The following is a 25540-nucleotide window of genomic DNA, read 5'->3' as shown; positions in this document are numbered from 1 at the left end:
GGCATATTATTCATTTTAGCTTATTAGCCCACTCTGTCCCAAAGAGGTAGATAATGCTTTCATATTTAATTCAGTGCTAGCAATAGCCCTTGAGATAGGTTACTGTAGTTTCCATTTAACCTACTGGAAATTGAAGTTGGCTCACTTGTCCAAGAATAACCATTGAGTCCATATACCGTATTTTTCGCCCTATAGGGCGCACCTAGTTTTTTGGGGGGGGGAAATAAATAAATAAATAAATAAATATTCCCCCCCCCCCCAGCCGCGGGGCTGGGGTGGGGGAAGCCCGAGTTTCCCCTGACCCCAGCCCCCAGAACAGGCTGCTATCCGCAAGCCTTGCGAGCCCAGCGGGAACTCCCGCCGGGCTCGCAAGGCTTGCGGACATCTGCCCGTAGCCTGCTGCCCGCAAGCCTTGCAAGCCTGGCAGGAACTCCCGTGGGCTCGCAAGGCTTGCGGATAGCTTCCTGAAGCCTGCATTCGCCCCATAGGACGCACATACATTTCCCCTTCATTTTTGGAGGGGAAAAAGTGTGTCCTATAGGGCGAAAAATACGGTAATTTGAACGCAACTTAACATTTGAAATGGTGAATACCCTAAAATGCTAGCCGATTACATGCACATAACTGCTTTGCTACTTTAAGTGATTTTATTTGGTACTTTTTAAGGGGTTCTCAGTGAGTGAATTTCAGTTCTAACCAAGAATGCATCTTTCTACAGAGTTCAAGGCAGCTTGCTTCACGATTTCATGAGCAGTTCATTGTATGTGAAGATCTAATGGGTCTGGCCATTGGCACTCATGGTGCTAATATTCAGCAAGCCAGAAAAGTACCGGGTGTGACAGCTATAGATCTTGATGAAGACACTTGTACATTCCATATTTATGGGGAGGTGAGGTGCATCTGTTTTTTGTGAAACTGATTCTAGGACACTGCAACCCTTTAACAGCCATACACACACACACACACACACACACACACAGTATTGCACATATACATAAATCAAAATGCACAAACTTAAACAAAAAAGGAAAATACAAAAACTTAAGTAGAGAGAGCAAAAAAGAAAGGAGTAAAAGCAGAAACACCAGAAAGGAAGAATTTATATCTTAGATGTTAGATTTATATCTTCTTATATCTGTCAGCTTTGTGAGTTCCAAGTACTCGCACAGTTTGCACAACCATTCTTCTTTGGTGGGTATATGATCTTGCTTCCATGCTGCTTCCATGCTGCTGACGTTGCATAAAGAAATAGTCTTGTTTTCACTTTAGGGATATTGTTTGTCAAAATTCCCAAAAGAAATTCTTCTGGTTTTTTGTTGAATGTAATTTTTAATAACTTCTTCATCTCCTCATAGGTTGTGTCCCAGAACTTTCGCATCTCTGGGCACGCCCACCACATATGGTAAAAGGTTCCTACTTGATTTTTGCACCTCCAACACTTCTAATGAGTTTTATTAATTTTTGCCAGCTTTCCAGGGGTCCAATGCCACCTGTATTGCATTTTCATGAGATTTTCTCTTATTAAGTAACAAGCTGTAAATTTTATATTCTTTGTCCATAGTTCTTTCCATTTATGCAATTCAATTGTGTGGCCTAGATCTTGTTCCCATTTTATCATAACGTCTTTGATTTCTTCATCTTTTAACTGCCAATTTAACAGTAACTTACACATTTTGGATAAAGTGTTTTGATTATTATATAGGATTTCTTTCTCCAGGTTCAATATTTCATTATCAAAACCCTTCCATCTTTTATCTTTTTCAAAGACCGCTTTTAATTTACAATACTCTAATCAAGTTAATCCCATCTTTTTTATTTCTTCAAGGTTCTTTAATTTTTGGGTAATTACTTATTTCCTCTACCAAATCCCTATAAATTGGCCAATCATTGCTCATATTCTTCCTATGGGCTGCTATCAATTCAATGGGTGAGAGCTACCAAGGTGTTCTTGTAACCATTAAAGGTTTATTTCTCTCCCAGACATTATACAATGCTGTTTGGCTGAGATTATATACTGACTCTGCTTACAACTGAAGCAGACGGACTCTCACTGACATCTTACAGAGAGCACAAAGTGAAACTGGCTGCCAATTCACATGTCAGAGTGACTCAACAGTTAGCAGTTAGGCCTGAATAACTTTAGTAGGCCCAAATGATTGTGCAGTCCCAGCACTTCCCAGCCTGCTTTGCTGCTTCTGCTCTCATGTGTCTTTGTCACATGACACAGCATGCCGCTTCAAAATATAATCTGAGATCTGGGACTGCAAATCCCCCTCTCTCCTTAACCTCTGTTAACAATTTGAACTTTATGCATGGTTTTTTTCCTTGCCAAATAAATTTAGCAAGGTCTTTTTGCCTGTCCTTAAAACATTTTATCTCACTGATTATGGGTAGTGTTTGGAATAGGAAAAGCATCTTGGGGAGAACCATCATTTTGATGATAAATACAATATTCTTCCCCACAGGGACAGATTTAGTTTTCCCCTAGTCTCTAGTTCTTTTTTTATTTCTTTCCACCCCCCCCCCCGCATAACTATCTTTATACAGATTTATGTTCTTATTATTAATCCAGACCCCCTGGTAATTTGCTTTGCTAGTTATTTTAAGTCCCGTTGCTTTTTCTAATTCATCTTGTTCTGTAGCACCCTGCTTGTGGTTAACGCTTAGCTGGAATATTCAACGCAGCAATAGAGAAATTAAAATAATAATTTATTTGTCAGACAAATAAATGAGAGACACAGTGGTATATGGTTACCAAAGCTCTGCCCACTCCAGCCCTGATGGCCAGCACTTATATTTCCTCATCCCAGCCCCCTTGCTCCTCCTTTGGCTGCCTCTGTCCAATCAGCCTGGTTGAAATTCCTATTGGCTGTTTGCTAGAACCAATAATAAAAGATACACCCATTTCCTATTACCTTTTATGGGAGACAAAGAGCTATATTTCCTTCTATCCATAAATGGCAGACAAGTAGCCATATATCTTACATTTGCCTCGACAAGGCACCTTAATTATCAGATCATCTTTGCCCTATTGCCCTATTCACTCCAAAACAGATGGCTAAAACAGATGGCTCATGGTTTTAAATTTTTATCTTAAACAGAGATTCACCTTCTCACACACCATCAATGAAATAAGAATCTAACATAAGAATCTAACGTTTCTTACTTTCTAAATCCTTTGCATACTTACATTTAAGCCAATATATTTCATACATAACATATATAGATTTTTAGAAGAAAAGGCCTTTTCAAAGTAAAAAGGAACTTAGTAAAAACAGCTTCAAAACAGCTTCAGAGAGAAGCCTCTTCGGTTTACAACCCCCTTTCAAGCCATCTGCTGTTCCCATTAGCTCTTGCCCTTTAACCTTAGGAAGATGTGGCTCGAGTCTGATGGGAGGCACATGGTATTTTCTGTTAAACAATAAATTTCACTATTTACCAACTCTTAATTAGTGTTTTTGCAGCTTGATTGTATTCTGTAATATGTAGGGTCACTGTAACCTTTGCTCCCAGCCTGTAATTTCCTTTTACAACTTTGAGGTACTGCTATAAATCAGAGGGGCCCTGTTTAGGAAGCTAAACAACTGCCAAAGCACCCAGCCAGCTGCTTTATGCCTGGCATGAAACACACAAGCATCTGCAAATATATCTTTTAAGCTCATTTTAAAATAAAAGCCTTGATGAGATGCCTCAGTTCTTCCTTACATACGTTTTTCATTAAAAGCTTGGATTTATCTCTGTTAATTTAAACCCTGAGACTTCCCCATATTTTTCCTTTTTTAAAAGGGTTTCTTGTATACTTTCCATAGGGTTTTCAGTAGTAATAATCACGTCATCAGCAAAGGCTTTGACTTTGTTGTACCGAGTTCCTAAATTTATACTTGTAATCTTTGGGTCCTTCCTTATTGCTACTAAAAGTGTCTCTAAGATGGTGATAAATAGGAGTGGGGAGAGGGGGCAACCTTGTCTTGTCCCTCTTTCAATATTAAATTCTTCAGTAATCTTGTTATTTATAATCAATTTTGCTTTCTGATTGGCATAGATAGCCTTAATTCCATTTGTTATTTTATTTCCAATACCCATTCATTTGATAGTTTTCACTAGGAAGTCCCAAGAAACCCTATTGAAGGCCTTTTCTGCATCCACCAGTTGCAGCAAAAAGTTACCATTTTGCTAGGTTTCATTTCTACATATTCCAAGAGGTCAATTATTATTACCCTTGTATTTTTTTTTATGTGTCTGCCCAGCAAAAATCCAGCCTGATCACTATTAATTATTCTATTCAAAAAAAGTTTTAATCTATTTGCTAGTACTCCAGTAAATATTTTATAATCTGTATTTAATAGTGATATTGGCCTATAATTTTTGATATTTTCCAAGTCTGATCCCTGCTTAGGTATAAACGTTATTAAGGCCTCCTTCCATGAACATGGAATTTTTCTTTCCTCAAATATATTGTTCATAACCCTTTTCAATTTTGGGAGAATTACCTCCTCTAATTTTTTGTAGTAATTTATTGTAATCCCATTTGGGCCTGGTGATTTGCCAATCTTCATTTTCCTTATAACTTGTGCAATTTCCTCTGCTTCTATACTAAAATTTAAATAATCATATTCTTCTTTTTCAATTACTGGTAATTGGTTTTTTTTAACAAATATTCCTTTATTTTGTTATTGTCTTTTTGTTCCAATTCAATCAATTTTTTTTATAAAATTTTTGCTTTAATTTTTTCGGGGTCAGTTATTTCTTCACCTTGGTCTGAGATTTTATTTATAATTCTTTTTGTATGTTTTTCCTTTGTCAACCAGGGCAGCATCTTGCTGGGCTTATTAGCTGATTCGAAATACCTTTGTCTCATCCATTTAATTTTATTTTCCACCTCCTTATTTAATAAATTAAATATATGAGATTGTAGTATCTTTATATTTTGAATTATTTTCCCGTTTTGGAGGTTTTTAATCAATTCTTTTTCATTATTTCTTATCTGTCTGGTTATTTCTTGAATATTTTTGTCTTTTTTATTTTTTATCCTAGACATTTGTTGTATCCCAAAGCCCCTCATGTAAGCTTTACTTGCATCCCAAATTACATTCATGTCTGCATTTTGTTTTTCGTTTATTTCTTTCGCTCTTGCCACTAATTGTTCATCTCTCCATATCTCATCATTCAGCCTCCATCTTCCCCTTGTTTGTTTTTTAGTTTTCATATGAATTATTACCGGATTATGGTCTGAGATTGTTCTGCTCAGGATTTCTGCCTTTTCCAAATTAAGAGTCAACCCTTTCGAAATCCAAATTGTGTCTATCCTTCCCCCCCCCCCCAATATTTTAGCTTCAGAGAAATGTGTAATATCCTTCTCATTGGGATGCTTCGTTTTCCAAGTATCATATAGGTTAAAATTTTCTATCATTTTAATTGTATTTCCTATACCAGTGGTTTGCAACCAGTGACCAAGGCACCCTGAGGTGCCTTGAATGATGGTCAGGGGTGCCATGGGCAATATTGGCCTCTGCCCTTCTTTCCTTCCCTCCCTCCTCTGATGACCTCTCATGTCTCTGCCTCCCAAAGGCTTGCACAGCTGTTTGTTGCAGCAGCCCTGGCTACAAGTTCAGCAGGTGAATAGTGTCTCTGGGGCTGGCCAGGGGGTGCTGGTTGCCAGGAGCTGAAGTGGCCTCTAAGTAAGCAAGCAAGAGGGAGAAGGAGCTCAGCCAGCCAGCCAGTCCGTCATTCCTTGCTGTTGGAAATGGATAGACAAGTCCCAGGCCCCTATGAGGCAGTGTGAGGAGGCACCTCTCTCTGGAGTGGGGGCAACTCAGAGACCAGGGGCGGCAGCAGCAGCTGCCTGGAGGACTCGCAAGGAGAGGGGAGAGGGAAGAGGGAAGGAGGCTGAGGGAACACTCCACAAGGGAGGGTGTTCAAAAAAGGGTGAGAGGCTGCCAGCTGTGCAGGCAAGGGTTGACATAAGTGGGCTCCTGAGCCCCATAGGGGTGCCGCAGAAAGAATGTAGTTTGTCAAGGGACCCGTGGACTCAAAAAGGTTGAAAATCTCTGTCCTATAGGATCAAGATGCAGTGAAGAAGGCAAGAAGTTATCTTGAATTTGCTGAAGATATCATCCAAGTCCCCAGAAACCTAGTAGGTATGTCAATTTGGGCTGTGATTTCAAAGTCAAATCAGTGATTTGTTTTCTTAGAACAATCAGAGACCTTTTGAAAGCATGACTATTTTATTATTTAAGTTTCAGTTGTGATACATGTGTTAAGGTTTCAGATAAAATCCTAACAATGTGAACTATTTAAAGTCCATGCTTATCATCTTAGAACCAAATGGTGACCATTTATCAAACAGATTTACGTTAAAATATGCCTTTTAATATAAAAACTGTGAGGGAATTCACTTGGCTTCTGGGTTAGACATTATGAATGACATAGGAAGTAATACATTTTATGTTCTTCTGCTACCAAAGCTCTGCAGTGTGTTCAATTCTTGAAATATAAATACTTGACTTTGCTAACTAAAGAGCATAATATTTACTTTACATCTTATTGAGAGATTCTATATTGTCCACTGAATAAATCCTTGCTTATCCAATGTTGTGCACATTAAAATCTGGAAGACTTGCCTTTGTTTAATTGAAGTAAGTGTTAACATGTATTGCAGTTTGTCTCCAGTTATGTAATTAATTTATTAAAATATTCTTACACTGCTATATCCTGAAAGCCAAGCAGTTTTCAGCATACCTATATATAATAAAAGCACATTAAAAATTTGAGGCCATCAGTTACTGTTATGGAAAGATGTATTCTTAATTACCTTCTTGTACAGAGTCAAACAGAGATCTGCCTCTTGTATTTAACCAGAAGTTTTAGGTAGTGCTCCTAGGTTGTATAAAGACTCCAGCTATAGTAACTGAGTAGCATGCTTGCTTGTTCAGGGATATGTGATTGAAATTACTGTTATTAAAATGGTCCTTTTTTCTTGATGTAAATCATGATCTTAAATATATTGCCTGATTTGAATTAAGACGAATAGACATTGCTGTAAAGAAGCATAAGTATGATGATTAGTGAAGCGCTGTGTGTGTGTGTGTGTGTGTGTGTGTGTGTGTGTGTGTGTGTGATTATGAATCACAGGCAAGCTTCTAAGTGCCCTCAACCAAATTCACTTACAAGCCCCCTGGAAGGGTGTGCAAAGCTACTGCATCAACACATGGCTGAAACTTTCAAATGGTTGATGAAAGATGTTCTGTGCTGGTACTTTTACTAACCTGATCAAACCCCTAAATTCTAGATGTTCTGTATGTCTTAATAGGAAAAGTTATAGGGAAAAACGGAAAACTCATTCAAGAGATCGTGGATAAATCAGGTGTTGTAAGAGTCAGAATTGAGGCTGAGAATGATAAAAATCTTCCAGAAGAAGAGGTATGTGAAATAAACAGGACTTGGTTTATATGCTGTTTTAGATTCAACAAGGAAGCACTGTGCATTTCTGTTATAAAACCTCTACTTATTGGTTCTAAGTACTTGTCATGAGTTTTAGTGTAACGCTGGCCAATTACATGCATACAAGTTACAAGAAAAGAGATTTTGACTAAACATTTGAAAGAACTTTTGGAAGTTAAGAGCTGTTTGACAGTGGAATGGACTCCTTTAAAAGGTGGTTTTAAAGCAGAGGTTGGAAGGCCATCTTTCATTTATGATCTAGTTGAGATTCCTGCCTTGCAGGGGGTTGGACTAGATGACCCTCAGGGTCTCTTCCAACTTTACAATTCTGTGATTCCATGGCTACTGAATTTATTTGGTACAGTGGTACCTTGGGTTAAGAACTTAATTCGTTCTGGAGGTCTGTTCTTAACCTGAAACTGTTCTTAACCTGAGGTACCACTTTAGCTAATGGGGCCTCCTGCTGCTGCTGTGCCGCCGCTGCATGATTTCTGTTCTCATCCTCAAGCAAAGTTCTTAACCCGAGGTAATATTTCTGGGTTAGCGGAGTCTGTAACCTGAAGCGTATGTAACCCGAAGCGTATGTAACCCGAGGTACCACTGTACTATCAACTACATGTATAACTGAGCACTTATGGGCCTATTTTTGGATCAGTCCTACACAACGTGTAACCCACCATGACTGCTTGTGTGAAGCTTGTTTGACAAGCACCAGGAGCTCAGTCATCTGGTTGTAGTTTGGGTAGGGTGGCAGGGGTTAGCTAAGTGTATCACAAGTAGGTTCAGACTTCACTGAATTGAATATGGCTCACCATTTACATTGGTAGCATGGGTGCAATCCAGAATCTCATGGTTGCCTTGTGTTTCAATTAAAAGGAAATTCACAGTTCAAGTAAAAGTACTTGTGTAGTGATAATTTCTCTGAACCCCCTTTTTTTCTTTAGATTTCCTTTATCGTTATTTATGTTTTACAGTTCTTTCTTTGTCCACACGTGTTTCCCCCCACAAAAAAACCCTTTCCCTTACTCTTTACGTTTGGTTGTTCTGCTTATTTACCACCCTTCTTTTATTCCTTAGTTGTTTACTTAATAAATTTTCCAGAGCCGGTGTCATTGCCACAGTGCCAATGTCCATTCCTGCCTTCAGGTGCAGTGGCCCTCTACAGGGAGATCCTTTTCAGTGAGATCCTAGTGGCCACCGCCATTTTTCTGGGGTTACAGCTGTATTTATTTGTTTTGTTTTGGTGTGTGTGTTACTTATGTGGCTCGTGGTGTGGCATTTGCATTCTCCTGCCCTGAATTAAAAATGACTTGGCCACCTCCTCCCGGTTCGCTGTTTTTAGACCATCATTCCTATTCCATCCCTGCCTGAGTATGGCAAACAGAGTGTGTGGTTTGACATAAGGCTTTTGCCTTTCTTTTCTCCTGGCCCACGGAGTGGCATGTTAAAACTTTTGGAACTGTCTGAACCTTCGAAGTGCTTTCGCCTGTTGCACAGCTTAGCAGAGTACCGCAGCGATTGTTGAGCAACTCTTGAGATTGCCCAGCTGCACGACTAGTAGGAACAAAAACTGCTGACCTAGTAACTTGGTTCTTGTTTTATTATTTACAGCAGCAAACATACAAGCTATTCACAAGTTACTATTTACAACACGACTTCTTAACTCTCAGCAACTCCTCAGCACTAACCACGCCACACTAACACTCTCCAACACACACCAGTGTTATAGGTCATGCTTATATAAGGAACTCAGCTGCCTGGAAATCATGGATTCCAACATGGCAAACTGAGTTGAGTGTTTATTTGGTGAAAATCAGAGGCTGTTTGTGTATTTGTGTATTTGTGTGTCTGTCTTTGCTGTTTTAATGGCTGCCATGGAGGACACTTGTGGCTTAAGCAGCCCACCTACAAAAAAGCAAAGCAAAAACTGAAGCACTTAGTGTCCTCTAAGGCCAGGGGACGTGCTAAGACTGCTCCCCCAGGCCTTCCAAGGAAGCGTCTTTCTTCCATAATTTTACATCAGTCCCAGGCTCACAATACAGCCTCTAAAGTGCTTCCATTCAGTTGAATACTAAGACTATACCGACACCTGCTGGTGAGGCACAGATTGACGCTTTATCTGATTCTGAGCCAGAATTCTTAGGTTTTTCTGAGGAACAGGAACAAGAGTGTCTTGATCCCTCTCCAGTCACTCACGGTGCTCCATCCCCCATTTCTCAAACCTTTCCAGCCCCATTAATTGAGCAGTTGAAGGAAGCCCTTATATGGGGGGGCCGCTAGGGGCGCCTTGGAAGATGGCCAACAATACCATCTCTCCGGCTCACACGAGGTAATTAAGAGGCTGATGATGGGAGTAAATTAGCCTCCTGAATTCTTCCCAGGGGATGGGAAGATGCTGCCTCGTCTGCAGTTGCCAATAAATCACCCCCGAGTTTGAAAGAAAGAGGGGGTGGGGGCACTGGACGGAAAGCCCTCGAGTGAGTTTCTGGATCTCCTGGACGCTACTTCTGAGTGCGACCCTATTTGCATTGCTTAAGATAAAATAATTGGAGAAAAGTAAATGCACATGTTTCGAGCGAAGGAAAGGGTATTCTAACTGCTAAATAAATCTACCACTGAGAAGTCAAGAGTGATGGGATGGATTGAACAGAGGACTACATCAAAGAATCACAGCTATGTTGGTATGTTGAAACGGAACGGAAAGGGGGGGAAACCTTTTTCTTTTTTAATATGATTTACCTAACAACCCCTCCCCTAGAAGAGCCGTCACATGATTGATAGCAAGTGAGATTGGAATATAAACTGTGTGGAAATAAAAATATTAACTAAAGGCTTTGTTTTGCGGAAGATCTGGAAAGGAAACGAAAGGCTTTTGGGTGACGTAGTTACTAATCGGGATCCGCCATTATGAGACAGACTTTGTTGCGAGATTTACAGTCAAAGGGGGAGGCGAGCCACTGTTCTGCTATCTTGTTTGGATTATACGTCTGATTTGGCAAAAACTCCCCTGGAAAGGCTGATTTATGGAGCAACTGGTCTGGGAAAATTAATGAGCAGACGCTTAGACTTTATTTCATCGGAACTGTTGAAATGGCGCCTGCCGCTCGAATAGGACTTTTGGATCAACATGAAAGTCCACACAGAAACATAATAATGCTTGCTTCAACTCGCCTGTGGAAACAACTCAGAGGTTATTAAGAAGAAAAAAGACAACAACAAGAAGATTGGAAGATGGGACTTGTGAACATCAGAGCAGCAGAAATATGAGGTTATTGGGCCCTTACTGAACTCGAAGCATGGGTACCCCCAACAAAAAATTTAAAAATTTGGCAAAATATTTGGATTTTATGATATGTATTGGTATAATTCGGATTAACTAATGTGATATGATTGGATTGTTAAATGGAAAACTTAATAAAAATTATTGGTTTTTTTTTTAAAAAGAAGGAAGCCCTTATTGCCTCACTGTCCTCTGAATTGCATTTAAACTTGCCTCCAAAGAAGCAGCCTAAGTCAAAGGAAGCAACCCATTCTGTTGTAGTTGGATCTTAGGATCTCTTCTCCTAACCCCTTCAACTCTATGGGAAAAGAGGCTGAGGATGAGTTTCCTATTCCTTCCTCTCCATCCTCTTTGCTAGAAGCAAAAGTTGATGATGATTAGAATGATGGTTCTGTTCAAGACGAATCCCTTTATATAAGAATATTCCAAGAGTCTAGTGCCCCCATCCTGAAACGTAAGATAATGCATGCATTAGAATGATCAACTCAGTCTGACAAAATGTCAGCCTCAAAACCAGAGAGTGAGGTGTCTGTACTAATTAATAGTACAGCTAACCTCAGCTAACTTTATGTTGGTGCCCTCAGTATTGAAGGCGGTTGTTAAGTCTGAGCTCGATGCACCTATGCATTCTAGAAAGAATACTGCCCTGGCTGACAAGTTATATGATTTGGATCCTGAGTTCATTGCACATATTAAGACCCCTGCCAGAGTCAGGCATCTCCCTCCCGGGGGACCAGATGACGAGATGAAAGATTTAACATCTGGTCCCCTGGGAGGGAGATGCCTGACTCTGGTACGTGACTGACAGGAGGCTGGAGTTTGCTCCATGTAAAATTCATGAAACAGTTGCCTTTTCCTTAAGAGCTTCCTGTGTTGCTTCATCACGTGCCCAAGCATGCATTGTGTGGCTTGAGGACTTACTGTAATCTCATCCCCAAGATGCAGCCCATCAATGCCAAATTCTGACTAAGCTAAAGGCTTGGGCCTTTATGACTGATGCCTCTATGGATTCCATTCAATTTTCAGCTAGAGCAGTGACATCCCAGATAATGGCTAGATGCACCTTGTGGCTAAAGAGTTGGAATGTGGACGCAGCGTTTAAGGTGAACCTTTCTACCGTTCCCTTTTCCGGCGGTCACCTTTTTGAGGAAGGGGCATTGAAATATGTCCTTATTGAATCAAAGGATAAAAGGAAAGTTTTGCTAACTCAGAGAGATGACAAGCAACCAGCCCATCGTTTCTCACCAAATGCTTCTCAATCTCAGTCCTTTCGCCCCTTTCGAACCCAGAAGAGACAAAGGGACTTTGCATTCCGAACCCAGCCCTTTCGTCATCGTTTTCAAGGGAGGCAAGGGTTCCAGCAGTTCCAGACTTCCTCAAATGCAAAGACAACCAAATAACGAACCCAATGACGTCCCATGTGTTTGTCATCTTTCCAGCTTTTTCCTGCCTGGCAAAAGTCTGTCTCTGACCACTGGGTTCTGAAAATTATTTCAGAAGGTTACCTAATAGACTTCATTTCGGTTCCTCCCGATCATTTCGTCCCTTCCGTACTACCAAAAAACAAACTTCGTCTTCAAGCTGTTTGGTCTTCAATTCATCATCATCTTTCCATGGGAGCTATAGTTCCAGCTCCTTCACACCAGTGTTTTTGTGGTCTCTACTCCATATTCTTCGTTGTTCCCAGAAAAGCACAGAAGAAATGGCACCCAATTCTCTATCTCCTAGTCAAAGTGCCAACCTTTCATGAAGTGCTTGCCCATCTACAACTCACCCTCTGCACCTTGCAAGACCATGGCTTCCTAATCAACAGAGAAAAAAGCTGTCTAACGCCTTCTCAAAAGAATCCTCCATCTCAGGGCCCTCTTGGTTACAGTGAAGGGGGAAGTGTCTCTCCAAAGAGGGATAGCCAAGATCAAAGCAGCAGCATCTCCTTTAATCTCATCGAAACATCTAGCATCGGTCTTCAGCCTCTGCGTGTCAGCTTCGCAGATTGCACCCTCGGCAAAACACCATGCCTGCACCCTGCAGTGGACTCTACTCCCTCATCAGTGGGCCATTACCCACAATTGCTACAGGTGTCTATCACCTCATCTCAAGTTCTTCATGTGTTGGCGGACCCGCACAGAAAATCTTCTGAGGAGCACCCCCTTCAAGGACCCAATCAGAACGCTAATCACCACAAACACGAGTCTCCAAGTTTGGGGAGCTCACTGTCAGAACCAGTTTATTCAAGGCCTGTGGACAAAATCAGAAACACCTCACTCATGCAGCCAGTTGCATGCAGCCAGAATGGCGCTCATGCACTTTGCTCAACAATTCCATCTCAAACATGTTTTGATTTGGACGGACAGCTCCACTGTCAGGTCGCACACCGTTCATCAAGGTGACATGAAATCTGGTCCCTCTAGAAAGAAGTGACACTCCTGTTCAACTGGGCCAAACGTCTGTCTGGCCAAATGCAAGATGATTCTTTTAAAATTAGATTCAGAAGCAATACAAATGCAAGTGGGTGGGAAGATTACAGATTTTATTCTAAACAGCAAGTAAAATATACATTACCAAGCAGGACTTCAATCTGCCACTGAGAAGCCCTGAAGAAGTGGCAAAGTGGCCCCCAGGTAGCCATCGATGCACAGCTCCACAGCCAACAGCCTTTGCACGAACTTCTGACTGCCATGCTCAAAAGCTAGATATTTTATAGATGCTGTGCCCTGTTATGGCCAGTACAAGCTCAGCTACGAGCCTCTCTACATCAAAGACAAAAAGCCAGGCCATACATCAAAGGCTTTTACTGACCAGTGCCATTCGCCAACAGACCACACATCAAATACTTTTTTACAAGGGCTAGAGAAAGTAATAAAACATAGATAACCAGAGCCAGGAAGAGTTGACCATGTCAGATCACTAATCTCAAAATCACAATAATCTTCCAGAATAAGTTTCCCATACAAGGTCACCACCTCTCCCTGATAGCAGAGCACACTGCCGGAGACTAAAATGCCCAGGCAGATTGGTTAAGCTGCAAACGGATGGACACAGGGAAATGGATGTTGGGCAGACTGATTTCCAATGGTTTCAAACCCTTTGGGATCCTCTCCAAGTAGACCTGTTTGCGACCAAAGTGAATTGACAGTTGCCCCATTATTTTCAAGGTTTCAGGACACTCAGGCGGAGGCATGGGATGTCCTGATAGCTCCCTGACCATGGGGCCTGCTTTCACCTTCCACCTGGTCTCGGTGGCTGCTCCCAGTCACCAGTCTAGCTGCCGCCTTCTGGATTAGTTGTAGTTTCCGGGTCACCTTCAAAGGTAGTCCCACGTAGAGCGCATTGCAGTAGTCCAAGCAAGAGATAACTAGAGCATGCACCACTCTGGCGAGACAGTCTGCGGGCAGGTAGGGTCTCAGCCTGCATACCAGATGGAGCTGATAAACAGCTGCCCTGGACACAGAATTGACCTGCACCTCCATGGACAGCTGTGAGTCCAGAATGACTCCCAGGCTGCGCACCTGGTCAGTCATTCTGGACTCCCAGCCCGTCTAGGTGGTCCAGAAGGATGTTATGGTCAATGGTGTCAAAAGCCGCTGAGCGATCCAGCAGAACTAGGAAACAGCTCTCACCTTTGTCCCTAGCCCGCTGGAGATCATTGACCAGTGCGACCAAGGCAGTTTCAGTCCCATGATGAGGCATGAATCCCAACTGGAAGGGATCCAAATGGTCAGCTACTTCCAGGCGTGCCTGGAGTTGTTCAGTAACCACTCTCTCAATCACCTTGCCCAAGAATGGAAGATTTGAGACTGGGCGATAGTTGGCCATATTGGCGTCATCTAAAGATGTTTTTTTAAGAAGCGGTTTGATAACCGCCTCTTTCAGTGGGTCTGGGAAGGCTCCCTCGCAGAGGGAAGCTTTCACCACCCCGCAGAGCCCATCGCCCAGCCCTTCCCGGCTAGCTTTTATAAGGCAGGATGGGCAAGGATCAAGGAGACAGGTGGTTGGTTTCACTCATCCAAGCAGCCTGTCCACATCCTCGGAGGGAACAGATTGGAATTGATCCCACGCAACTTGACTAGACAGGACTCTAGCACTCTCCCACCCCGGCCCTGCTCCCACAGTGGAGTCTACCTCTTCCCGAATCTGAGCAGCTTTATCTGCAAAAAAACTTTGCAAAATCATTGCAGGAGATCATTCGGCCCGTACTGGGCCCCAATGTAGCAGGTGGGTCCGCTAAATTGCGGAAGAGCCTTTATATAGCCATTAGAGCATCTTTTACAACTTTAAGCTGTACTCTGACAAGCATCCAGAGACTCCAGTTCCCTGTAGCCTCACTTCTCGCAATGAGGGAACCGCCAGAAGGCCCTCGGCGCTGGATCTCAGTGTCCGGGCTGAACGATGGGGGTGGAGACGCTCCTTCAGGTATACAGGACTGAGGCCGTTTAGGGCTTTAAAGGTCAGCACCAACACTTTGAACTGTGCTCGGAAACGTACTGGGAGCCAATGCAGATCTCTCATAACCGGTGTTATGTGGTCCGGGCGGCCACTCCAAGTCACCAGTCTAGCTGCCGCATTCTGGATTAATTGCAGTTTCCGGGTCACCTTCAAAGGTAGCCCCATGTAGAGCGCGTTGCAGTAGTCCAAGCGGGAGATAACTAGAGCATGCACCACTCTGGCAAGACAATCCGCGGGCAGGTAGGGTCTTAGCCTGCGTACCAGGTGGAGCTGGTAGACAGCTGCCCTGGAAACAGAATTAACCTGTGCCTCCATGGACAGCTGTGAGTCCAAAATGACTCCCAGGCTGCGCACCTGGTCCTTCAGGGGCACAGTTACCCCATTCAGGACCAGGGAATCCCCCACACCCGCACGCCCCCTGTCCCCCAAAAACAGTACCTCTGTCTTGTCAGGATTCAACCTCAATCTGTTAGCCGCCATCCATCCTCCAACAGCCTCCAGGCACTCACACAGGATCTTCACCGCCTTCACTGGTTCTGATTTAAAGGAGAGGTAGAGCTGGGTGTCATCTGCATACAGATGAACACCCAGCCCAAACCCCCTGATGATCTCTCCCAGCGGCTTCATATAGATATTAAAAAGCATGGGGGAGAGGACGGAACCCTGAGGCACCCCACAAGTGAGAGCCCAGGGGTCTGAACACTCATCCCCCCCCACCACTTTCTGGACACGGCCCAGGAGAAAGGAGCGGAACCACCGTATAACAGTGCCCCCAGCTCCCAGCCCCTCTAGACGGTCCAGAAGGATGTTATGGTCGATGGTGTCAAAGGCCGCTGAGAGATCCAGCAGAACTAGGAAACAGCTCTCACCTTTGTCCCTAGCCTGCCGGAGATCATCAACCAGTGCGACCAAGGCAGTTTCAGTCCCATGGTGAGGCCTGAATCCCGATTGGAAGGGATCCAAATGGTCCGCATCCTCCAGGCGTGCTTGGAGTTGTTTGGCAACCACCCGCTCAATCACCTTGCCCAAGAATGGTAAATCTGAGACTGGGCGATAGTTGGCCAAATTGGCTGGGTCTAAAGATGTTTTTTTTTTAAGAAGCAGTTTAATGACTGCCTCTTTCAGCGGGTCTGGGAAGGCTCCCTCACAGAGGGAAGCATTCACCACCCTGCAGAGCCCATCGCCCAGCCCTTCCCGGCTAGCTTTTATCAGCCAGGATGGACAAGGATCAAGGAGACAGGTGGTCGGTTTCACTTGTCCAAGCAGCCTGTCCACATCCTCGGTGGTAACAGATTGGAATTGATCCCATGTAACAGGACTAGACAGAACTCTAGCACTCTCCCACCCTGGCCCTGCTCCCACGGTGGAGTCTACCTCCTTCTGAATCTGAGCGACTTTATCTGCAAAAAACTTTGCAAAAGCATTGCAGGAGATCTTGGGGTCCCTACCAGGCCCCGATGGTGCAGGTGGTTCCGATAGATTGCGAACCACCTGAAAAAGTCTCCTGCTGCTGTTTTCTGCAGATGCAATGGAGGCGGTGAAGAAGGCCCTATTCGCCGTCGCCATTGCCACTTGGTAGGCTCGACGTTGATCTCTAGCCCGTGTCCGGTCTGATTCAGAATGAGTTTTCCGCCACTGGCGCTCTAGCCGTCTCAACGATTGTTTCATCACCCTCAGCTCCGGGGAAAACCACGGGGCTGTCCGGGCTCCATGCAATCGGAGAGGGCGCTTCGGAGCCAGACAGTCAATAGCCCTGGTTAACTCCGCATTCCAGCGGGCCACCAGGGAATCAGTTGAAAGGCCATCAACTTGGGATAAAACCCCCTACCACTCTCTGGAAACCATTTGGATCCATTTAGTGGCGGGGGCGGACCATCTGAATCGGTCCCACCTCCCTGCAGAGGGGAAGGGTTGCGGAGAAGTCCAGTTGCACCAGGAAGTGATCTGACCATGGCACTTCTTTTGTTTCACTTTTAGTTAATGTCAGATCACCAACATCCGTAGAGGTAAACACCAAGTCTAAGGCATGTCCGTGGCTATGCGTTGGGCCAAACCTATTCAGGGACAGCCCCATGGAGGCCATGCTTTCCACGAAGTCCCAAGCGACCCCTTGTAAGGTCGTTTCGGCATGGATGTTAAAATCCCCCAGGACAACCAAGCTAGGTGTCTCCAGGAGCATATCCGCCATGACCTGAAGCAGCTCGGACAGGGAATCCTTGGTGCAGCGGGGAGGTCGGTACACCAATAGGAATCCTGTACTGCCCCTATTGCCCAACTTCCAGAACATGCACTCAGAGAACTGGGTCTTCCCAATAGGACGCCTTGTGCAGACTAATGACTTCCTAAAAATCACTGCAACCCACCCTCCCCGCCCACATGACCTGGGTTGCTGTGCGTAAGAGAAACCTGGTGGGCAAGCAGCGGCAAGGACAGGCCCATCTGCCTCATCCAACCAGGTCTCTGTCACACATGCCAGGTCAAACCCCCATCCGCAATCAGGTTGTGGATGGCAGTGGTTTTATTCATCATTGACCTGGCATTGCACAGCAACACTTTCAGGTCATGTGGGTTTCCCTTGCTGATTCCAGTATCCTTCCGGTCAGGACCAGACCTGGAGGCAGGGATAGTCCTCAAACAACGACTAAACCTGCCTCCTCGGTAATGACATGGTCTTGTCTTAGCGTAACTCCTCCTCCGGCCCGTGATCACCGAGATCGGGTGTCCCAATACATTCCCTCCTGTGGAACCTGCCCCAGCCATTCTATTGGCTGAGGCCCACTCCCAGGCAGTCCTGCCAGCAAGTTTGGAAAATTCAGCAGTGGCCAGAGGATTGGAGAAGATCAGTCTACATCCCAATCCCAAAGAAGGGCAGTGCCAAAGAATGCTCCAACTGCCGCACAATTGCACTCATTTCACACGCTAGCAAGGTTATGCTTAAAATTCTACAAGGAAGGCTCAAGCAGTATGTGGAACGAGAACTCCCAGAAGCGCAAGCTGGATTTAGAAGAGGCAGAGGAACCAGAGACCAAATTGCAAACATGCGTTGGATTATGGAGAAAGCTAGAGAGTTCCAGAAAGACATCTACTTTTGCTTCATTGACTATGCAAAAGCCTTTGACTGTGTCGACCACAGCAAACTATGGCAAGTTCTTAAAGAAATGGCAGTGCCTGATCACCTCATCTGTCTCCTGAGAAATCTCTATGTGGGACAAGAAGCTACAGTTAGAACTGGATATGGAACAACTGATTGGTTCAAAATTGGGAAAGGAGTACGACAAGGCTGTATATTGTCTCCCTGCTTATTTTACTTACATGCAGAATTCATCATGCGAAAGGCTGGGCTGGATGAATCCCTAGCCGGAATTAAGATCGCCGGAAGAAATATAAACAACCTCAGATATGCAGATGACACAACCTTGATGGCAGAAAGTGAGGAGGAATTAAAGAACCTTTTATTGAGGGTGAAAGAGGAGAGTGCAAAATATGGTCTGAAGCTCAACATCAAAAAAAACGAAGATCATGGCCACTGGTCCCATCACCTCCTGGCAAATAGAAGAGGAAGAAATGGAGGCAGTGAGAGATTTTACTTTCTTGGGCTCCATGATCACTGCAGATGGTGACAGCAGCCACGAAATTAAAAGATGCCTGCTTCTTGGGAGAAAAACAGCATCTTAAAATGCAGAGACATCACTTTGCCAACAAAGGTCCGTATAGTAAAAGCTATGGTTTTCCTAGTAGTGATGTATGGAAGTGAGAGCTGGACCATAAAGAAGGCTGATCACTGAAGACTTGATGCTTTTGAATTATGGTGCTGGAGGAGACTCTTGAGAGTCCCATGGACTGCAAGAAGATCAAACCTATCCATTCTGAAGGAAATCAGCCCTGAGTGCTCACTGAAAGGACAAATCATGAAGCTGAGGCTCCAATACTTTGGCCACCTCATGAGAAGAGAAGACTCCCTGGAAAAGACCCTGATGTTGGGAAAGATGGAGGGCACAAGGAGAAAGGGACGACAGAGGACGAGATGGTTGGATAGTGTTCTCGAAGCTACCAGCATGAGTTTGACCAAACTGCGGGAGGCAGTGGAAGACAGAAGTGCCTGGCGTGCTCTGGACCATGGGGTCACGAAGAGTCGGACACGGCTAAACAACAGAAAAATTATGGGAAAAAGTAAACAGAAATCAACTGTGGCAACAAGACAGAAATCTGGAGACAAGAGAAGGGTCTCTGCTCAGGAGGATACAGGAAAAAATGGCTAAATCTGACTTTTCAGAACTTAATGGCTTTACATTTTGCAGAATTTAAAAGGGGAATGGATCAGTCAATGGAGAAATTAACTAGGGAAGTAAAAGCTGACACTGAGAAAAATACTGATGTGCTCTCACAGAAATTTGACAACTTAGATGAAAATGTGAATTCTTTAGAAGTCGAAATTGAGAAATTGGAAAAGTCAGCGGGCCAGGTGGAGGACATTAAAACAGAACAAGGGGCCATGGGGGGCCTCTCTAACAGACAGAATGAACTGAAAGAACAGTTGCTGCTTCTACAATTAAAGCAGAACGCTAACAAGGTTTGATTACCAGAAAATTAAAAAGAGCAAAGCCTTGCCATGTACTTGAGCAAGATCTTGGCAGATTGGATGTGTTTAGGACAAGAGCGTCGAGAAAGAAGACAGCCTGCAGACGTCTTAGTAACCTTTGTTACAAAAAGAGTGGAGGATGCAATCCTTCAAAAAATATTACGAAGGTCTGCAGGTTGAGGGTAAAAAGGTTGACATATTTCCGGAAATCCCCTTTAAATTAAGAATTAGGAGACAGAGGTACAAGATCCTGACAACAGTCCTTAGAAAAAGTGATATAAAATACAAATGGGAATTTCCAGAAGGAATTTCCTTTACCTACAGAAAGAAAAGATACAGGCTGGTGACGGAGAGTCAGGTCCATGAATTTATGGAAAAACATGGCAGGGACCCTGAGTTCAGAGATGGGACAAGAGATTCGAAAAGCCCCCTTGATCAGCAAAGGGAGGCCTTGAAACATCTGGAGGGAGCAGTAGGCGGAGAAACCGGTTTTTTAAGCAAAAATGATAATGGCAAATCTTAAAGAACTGAGCTGAAATGTGAATGGACTGAATAAGGAAGCAAAAAGAAACAGGATTGAACATGTAGTTCATAAACAAATCGTAGATATAATTCGTCTTCAGGAAACACACGTAGCAAAAAACCATTAAAGAGTTTGGTTAATAAAATGCTAAAATAATAATGCTAAAAGACGTGGTGTAATAGTTTATATTAAGCCTGCACTTGAACCCAAACTAATCCAAAAAGACGACAAAAGGAGAATTCTAGTGGTACAAATTATAGTCCAAGGAGAAAAGATATTATTGGTAGGAATATACACACCAAATGAAAATAGATCAAAGTTCTTTCAAAAATTGGAAACAGATCTTCTGGAGTTTGCAGATGAGAAGATAATGGGAGACTTAAATGGGGTTTCCGTGCGCTGCTCTGGTTCACCAGAAGCGGCTTAGTTATGCTGGCCACATGACCCGGAAGCTGCGGCCAAACGCCAGCTCCTTGGCCTATAGAGTGAGATGAGGGCCGCAATCCCAGAGTCATCCACGACTGGACCTAACGGTCAGGGGTACCTTTACCTTTAAATGGGGTACCATCATTAGAGATGGATAGAACAATTAGGAAAAAAGATACCAAAGAAGGTAGGCTACCCAAAACTTTTTTTGACATGACAGAGACATTGAAGCTAATAGATATCTGGAGAGTAAAACATTTGTTTGACTAACAGTTCACTTTCTTCTCTCATGTAGTACAGTGGTACCTCAGGTTACATACGCTTCAGGTTACAGACTCTGCTAACCCAGAAATAGTACCTCGGGTAAAGAACTTTGCTTCAGGATGAGAACAGAAATTGTGCGGTGGCGGCGCAGCGGCAGCGGGAAGCCCCATTAGCTAAAGTGGTGCTTCAGGTTAAGAACATTTTCAGGTTAAGAACAGACCTCCGGAATGAATTAAGTACTTAACCCGAGGTACCACTGTAGTGCCCGACTGGACGCAGTTTGGATTTCAAAAGAATTAGAACTAAAAGTTCAAACAAATTGAAATAGATCCCAGAACATTGTCAGGGTTTCCTATTTCCGGCTGTGGGAAATGGCTGACTCCCATACAGTCGGATCTCAGCCATGCCGGTAATTCAGGGCTGATATGGGGGTAATTAGCCCTGGCATACTCCCCAGGGTGGGGGAGGATTGTCTCACAGACCCACAGATTGTCCGAGATTGTCAGCTTGCATCAAGGTGCAAGTGGCAGGACACTGGGTCCCAGAGCACGACACGGCTGGCACTCTCCGATGCCATTCTCATAGCCGGAAATATTTGCTTGATAAAATGATTGGATTTGGATGATAAACAGACTAGCCTGGACTGAAGAAGACTAAGGGAAAACCTCCAGAACTGTACAGTTCCTGGTGTTTAAGCTCGGACTTCAAAGAGGTTCTCATCATGGCGTGTGGATTACGGAGGTGTTTGGTATGTCTTTTTTCTCTTCTTAACATCTACAGTTGGTTTTCAATTCTAAGCCTCATTAAGAAACTTTTTTTTAAAAAAAAGAGAGTACAGATAGACTTCTATTTATAATTATTTAACTCTGCAGCTTTACTTAGACTTGAAAGACTTGATAAAGATAAAAGAAGAAAGAAGATAGTGTTTGTTAATATGACGCAGCATGGAAAAATGAGAATCTCTTCCTTTTCGAGAGAAGCAGGAAATATTTGCTGGCTGACTTTGTAATGCCTGGAGATAATATACTGTATAGTGCAGCTGTTTGCAGAAGTTTTTCATTATGAGCGAGAGAGAAGGCTGAATGGATGTCTAGCAGCCCCCACCCCCTCTAGGGCCCGGAGGGGGGATTGTGTGGTCTCCGAGAGGCTGATTGATCGCCAAATGACTTATATCTGTGGAATACAGCTCATTTACATTGCATTATTGCAAACAGTATGCTCAACAATTTACAGTAATAACAGTGTGGACGCAACTATGTTATTAAATCTCAAACAAAAAGCTTGGACAACAGCCCGGATTGGAATGATTTAACAACTTGGGAGTTGCTTCATCATTAAACTTCAGACAATAGACTTGGACAACAGCCCGGATTGGAAAATTGGAATGGAGTCAGGGAAAGCTGCGCTGGAAAATAGACAGTTGAAAAAATATATATACACAAATAAAGCTATATTCGACGGACAAAAGGATATATGATTTCTGACATGACTGAGAATCTTAGAGCCAGGGACGGAGAACTTTAAAGCATTAAGATCAGAAGGCAGAAAATATGAAAACAATGAGAAGAGGCAGGAACGAAGATTTGGAGATATGCTTCAGAGGTCCAGACTATGGGGAGCCTGGAAAAATTAATAATTACAATTTGGACTATAATTGGCTGTTTTTTAAATTTTAGTTTATTATTTTTAATTGGATTATGATTCGGATATGTTGATTGGCTGTTTTTATTGGAAAATCAATAAAAATGTTTTTTTTTTAAAAGATCCTAGAACACTGTCGGATCATAATCCTATAATAATGGAAATCCAGAAAGAAAATCAATCCACTTTTAGATGGAGATTGAATGAAGAATTACTAGAAAAACCTAATAAGGAGATAATTAAACAGGCACTTAAATGGTTACGAATTCAATATTCAATGGTGATCAATGACGAAATAACTTGAAAGAATTAAAAGGATGAAACCAAAGTATTTTGAACATGCCAACAAGCCAGGGAAATTATTGGCATGGCAAATGAGGGAAAGCGAGCCAAAAAACTACATAAATAAGATAAAACATAATGGCAAGATCACTGATAAACCAAGGGAAATAAGGGAAGCCTTTACTAAGTATTTTATAGACCTTTACAAAAAAGGAACTGAAAAGACCCTGATGGAAGAATATATAAAAAGTAGTAATCTCCCCAAAATAAAAGTAGAAATGCTAATATTAAATGCCGAAATTACATTGCAGAAAATATTTGAAGCAATAAATCAAGCAAAGACAGGTAAATCTCCAGGACCAGATGGAATATCAGCAAAATATTATAAAAAAATAAATGAACAGCTTGTGATTCCCCTAAAGGATATAATGAATGAGGTTTTAAAAACAGGGGAAGTCCTGGAAACATGGAAAGAAGCCTATATAACATTAATACCAAAACAAGATTCAGATATAACATTAGTAAAAAATTATAGGCCTATCTCATTATTAAATAATGATTACAAACTGTTTGCATATATTCTTGCTAAAAAAAAACTTGGGAAGAATATATACATCAAGATCAAGCAGGATTTTTTCCAGGTAGACAAATAAAAGATAATATTAGAAATGTTTTTAACATAATTGAATACTTGGAAGTATGAAATGAAAAGCAAGCAGCTCTGATGTTTATAGATGCAGAAAAAGCATTTGATAATGTTTATTGGGACTTCATGAAAAGAGTTCTTGAAGAAATGGAATTTGGAGCAAAATTTAATAAGGGAATACAAGCCATATATTCAGAACAGAATGCAAAATTAACTATTAATCAGGTGATAACAAACCAATGTAAAATACAGAAAGGAACTAGGCAAATGTCCGTTATCACCGCTTTTGTTCATTCTGGTCCTGGAGGTCTTGGCAAGGAATATCAAAGCAGACAAAGAAGTAGTAGGAATAAGAATAAAGAAAAGTGAACATAAATTGAAAGCCTTCGCGGACGATTTGGTTGTTATGGTTGAAGATCCAAAGAATTCTTTCCCTAGAGTAATAGAAAAAATCCAAAAGTTTGGACAGGTGGCAGGTTTTAAATTAAATAAAAGTAAAACTAAATTGTTAGTTAAAAATCTCAAAGAATTAGAAAAGAGTTATCAGAATCTCTTGATACAGAAACTACTAATCTTTAATATTACAATATTTGCTCAAATAATCTTTAAATTTCTTCCATCTTCATCTGCCATTCTTCCACAGTTGGTAGTTCTTGTGTTTTCCATTTTTTGGCTATTAAAATTTGTGCAGCAGCTTTGGCGTACAAAAATACCTTTACATCTTTCTTGGGCAGTTCAGAACCTAATATTCCAAGGAGAAAGGCCTCCGGTTTCTTTACAAATGTATATTTCATCATATTTTTTAAAATTCATTATAAATCTTTTCCCAGGAGTCTTTTACCTTGGGACAGGTCCACCACATGTGATAAAAAGTACCTTCTTTTGCTTTACATTTCCAGCGTAAATTATCACAGTTATGATAAATCTTAGCTAATTTAACCGGGGTCAAGTACCACCTATACATCATTTTCATAATATTTTCCTTTAACATCGTACATGCAGTAAACTTAACCCCTTTCTTCCAAAGCCTCTCCCAATCTTCCATCATTATATTGTGTCCCACATCTTGTGCCCAATCAATCATAACCGATTTAACTTGTTCATCTTTTATGTGCCACTCCAATAACAAATTATACATTTTAGACATATTCTTAACATTAGTGTCTAACAACTCCGTTTCCAATTTGTTTTTTTCTGTTGCAAAACCATTTCTCTTATCAATCTTAAATAATTCAATCTTAAATAATCTCTTATCAATCTTAAATAATATTGAAGCCAATTCACATTATCCTTAATTTGTTCAAACAGTTTTAATTTAAATTAAATTAAATCCAAAGGGATATTATAGATGATAATACTAAATTACTGAAGAAGACGTATAGTATACTTTTGGAATGGGAAACTAAAGATGAGGAGGTTAAATCGGTAAATCGGTTACATACGCTTCAGGTTACACACTCCGCTAACCCAGAAATAGTGCTTCAGGTTACGAACTTTGCTTCAGGATAAGAACAGAAATTGTGCTCCTGCAGCACGGCAGCAGTGGGAGGCTTCAGGTTAAGAACAGTTTCAGGTTAAGAACAGACCTCCGGAACGAATTAAGTACTTAACCCGAGGTACCACTGTAGGTCATAACATACAATTTGAAGATTGGATAAGGCTTTGGAAAATGAATTTTAAATTTACGGTTTGTATATTGCTTAAAGAGAACTATATGAAGATGATGTACAGGTGGTATGTCACATCAAAAAAATTGACAAAAATGTATAAAACAGAACAAAAGAACTGTTGGAGATGTAAAGAAGGGGAAGGTACATTTTATCATATGTGGTGGGATTGTAAGATTATAAAGAAATTTTGGGAAATGCTTTAAAATTGAAAATAATGTTTAAAGTAACGTTTGTTAAAAAAAAACAAAACATTTTTTGCTAGGCATTCTAGGAAAAGATATTCCGAAAGAGAAACAGACATTATTCATGTATGCTACAACAGCAGCAAGAATTTTAATAGCGC

General features: G+C 42.1%; 1 protein-coding gene and 1 long non-coding RNA gene across 4 annotated transcripts in view; one reads left to right on the top strand and one right to left on the bottom strand.

The window, feature by feature from the left end:
• LOC310697730 overlaps nt 1-25540 on the bottom strand; it is a 434827-nt gene that overhangs the window by 23919 nt on the left and 385368 nt on the right. The gene's annotated exons all lie outside the window — the stretch shown is intronic.
• LOC310697669 (fragile X messenger ribonucleoprotein 1-like) overlaps nt 1-25540 on the top strand; it is a 212274-nt gene that overhangs the window by 127089 nt on the left and 59645 nt on the right. For all 3 annotated transcript variants that reach the window (XM_083484347.1, XM_083484348.1, XM_083484349.1), the window contains 3 exons: nt 719-889; nt 6059-6137; nt 7310-7419. In XM_083484347.1, the coding sequence (XP_083340473.1) occupies nt 719-889; nt 6059-6137; nt 7310-7419 (360 nt within the window). The remainder of the gene's footprint in view (nt 1-718; nt 890-6058; nt 6138-7309; nt 7420-25540) is intronic.

Source organism: Podarcis liolepis, assembly GCF_965112155.1.
Source record: "Podarcis liolepis genome assembly, chromosome: W".
NCBI classification, from domain to species: domain Eukaryota; kingdom Metazoa; phylum Chordata; class Lepidosauria; order Squamata; family Lacertidae; genus Podarcis; species Podarcis liolepis.
Note: the sequence above shows the minus strand (reverse complement) of the source record. Positions and strands in the feature narration are given on the sequence as shown.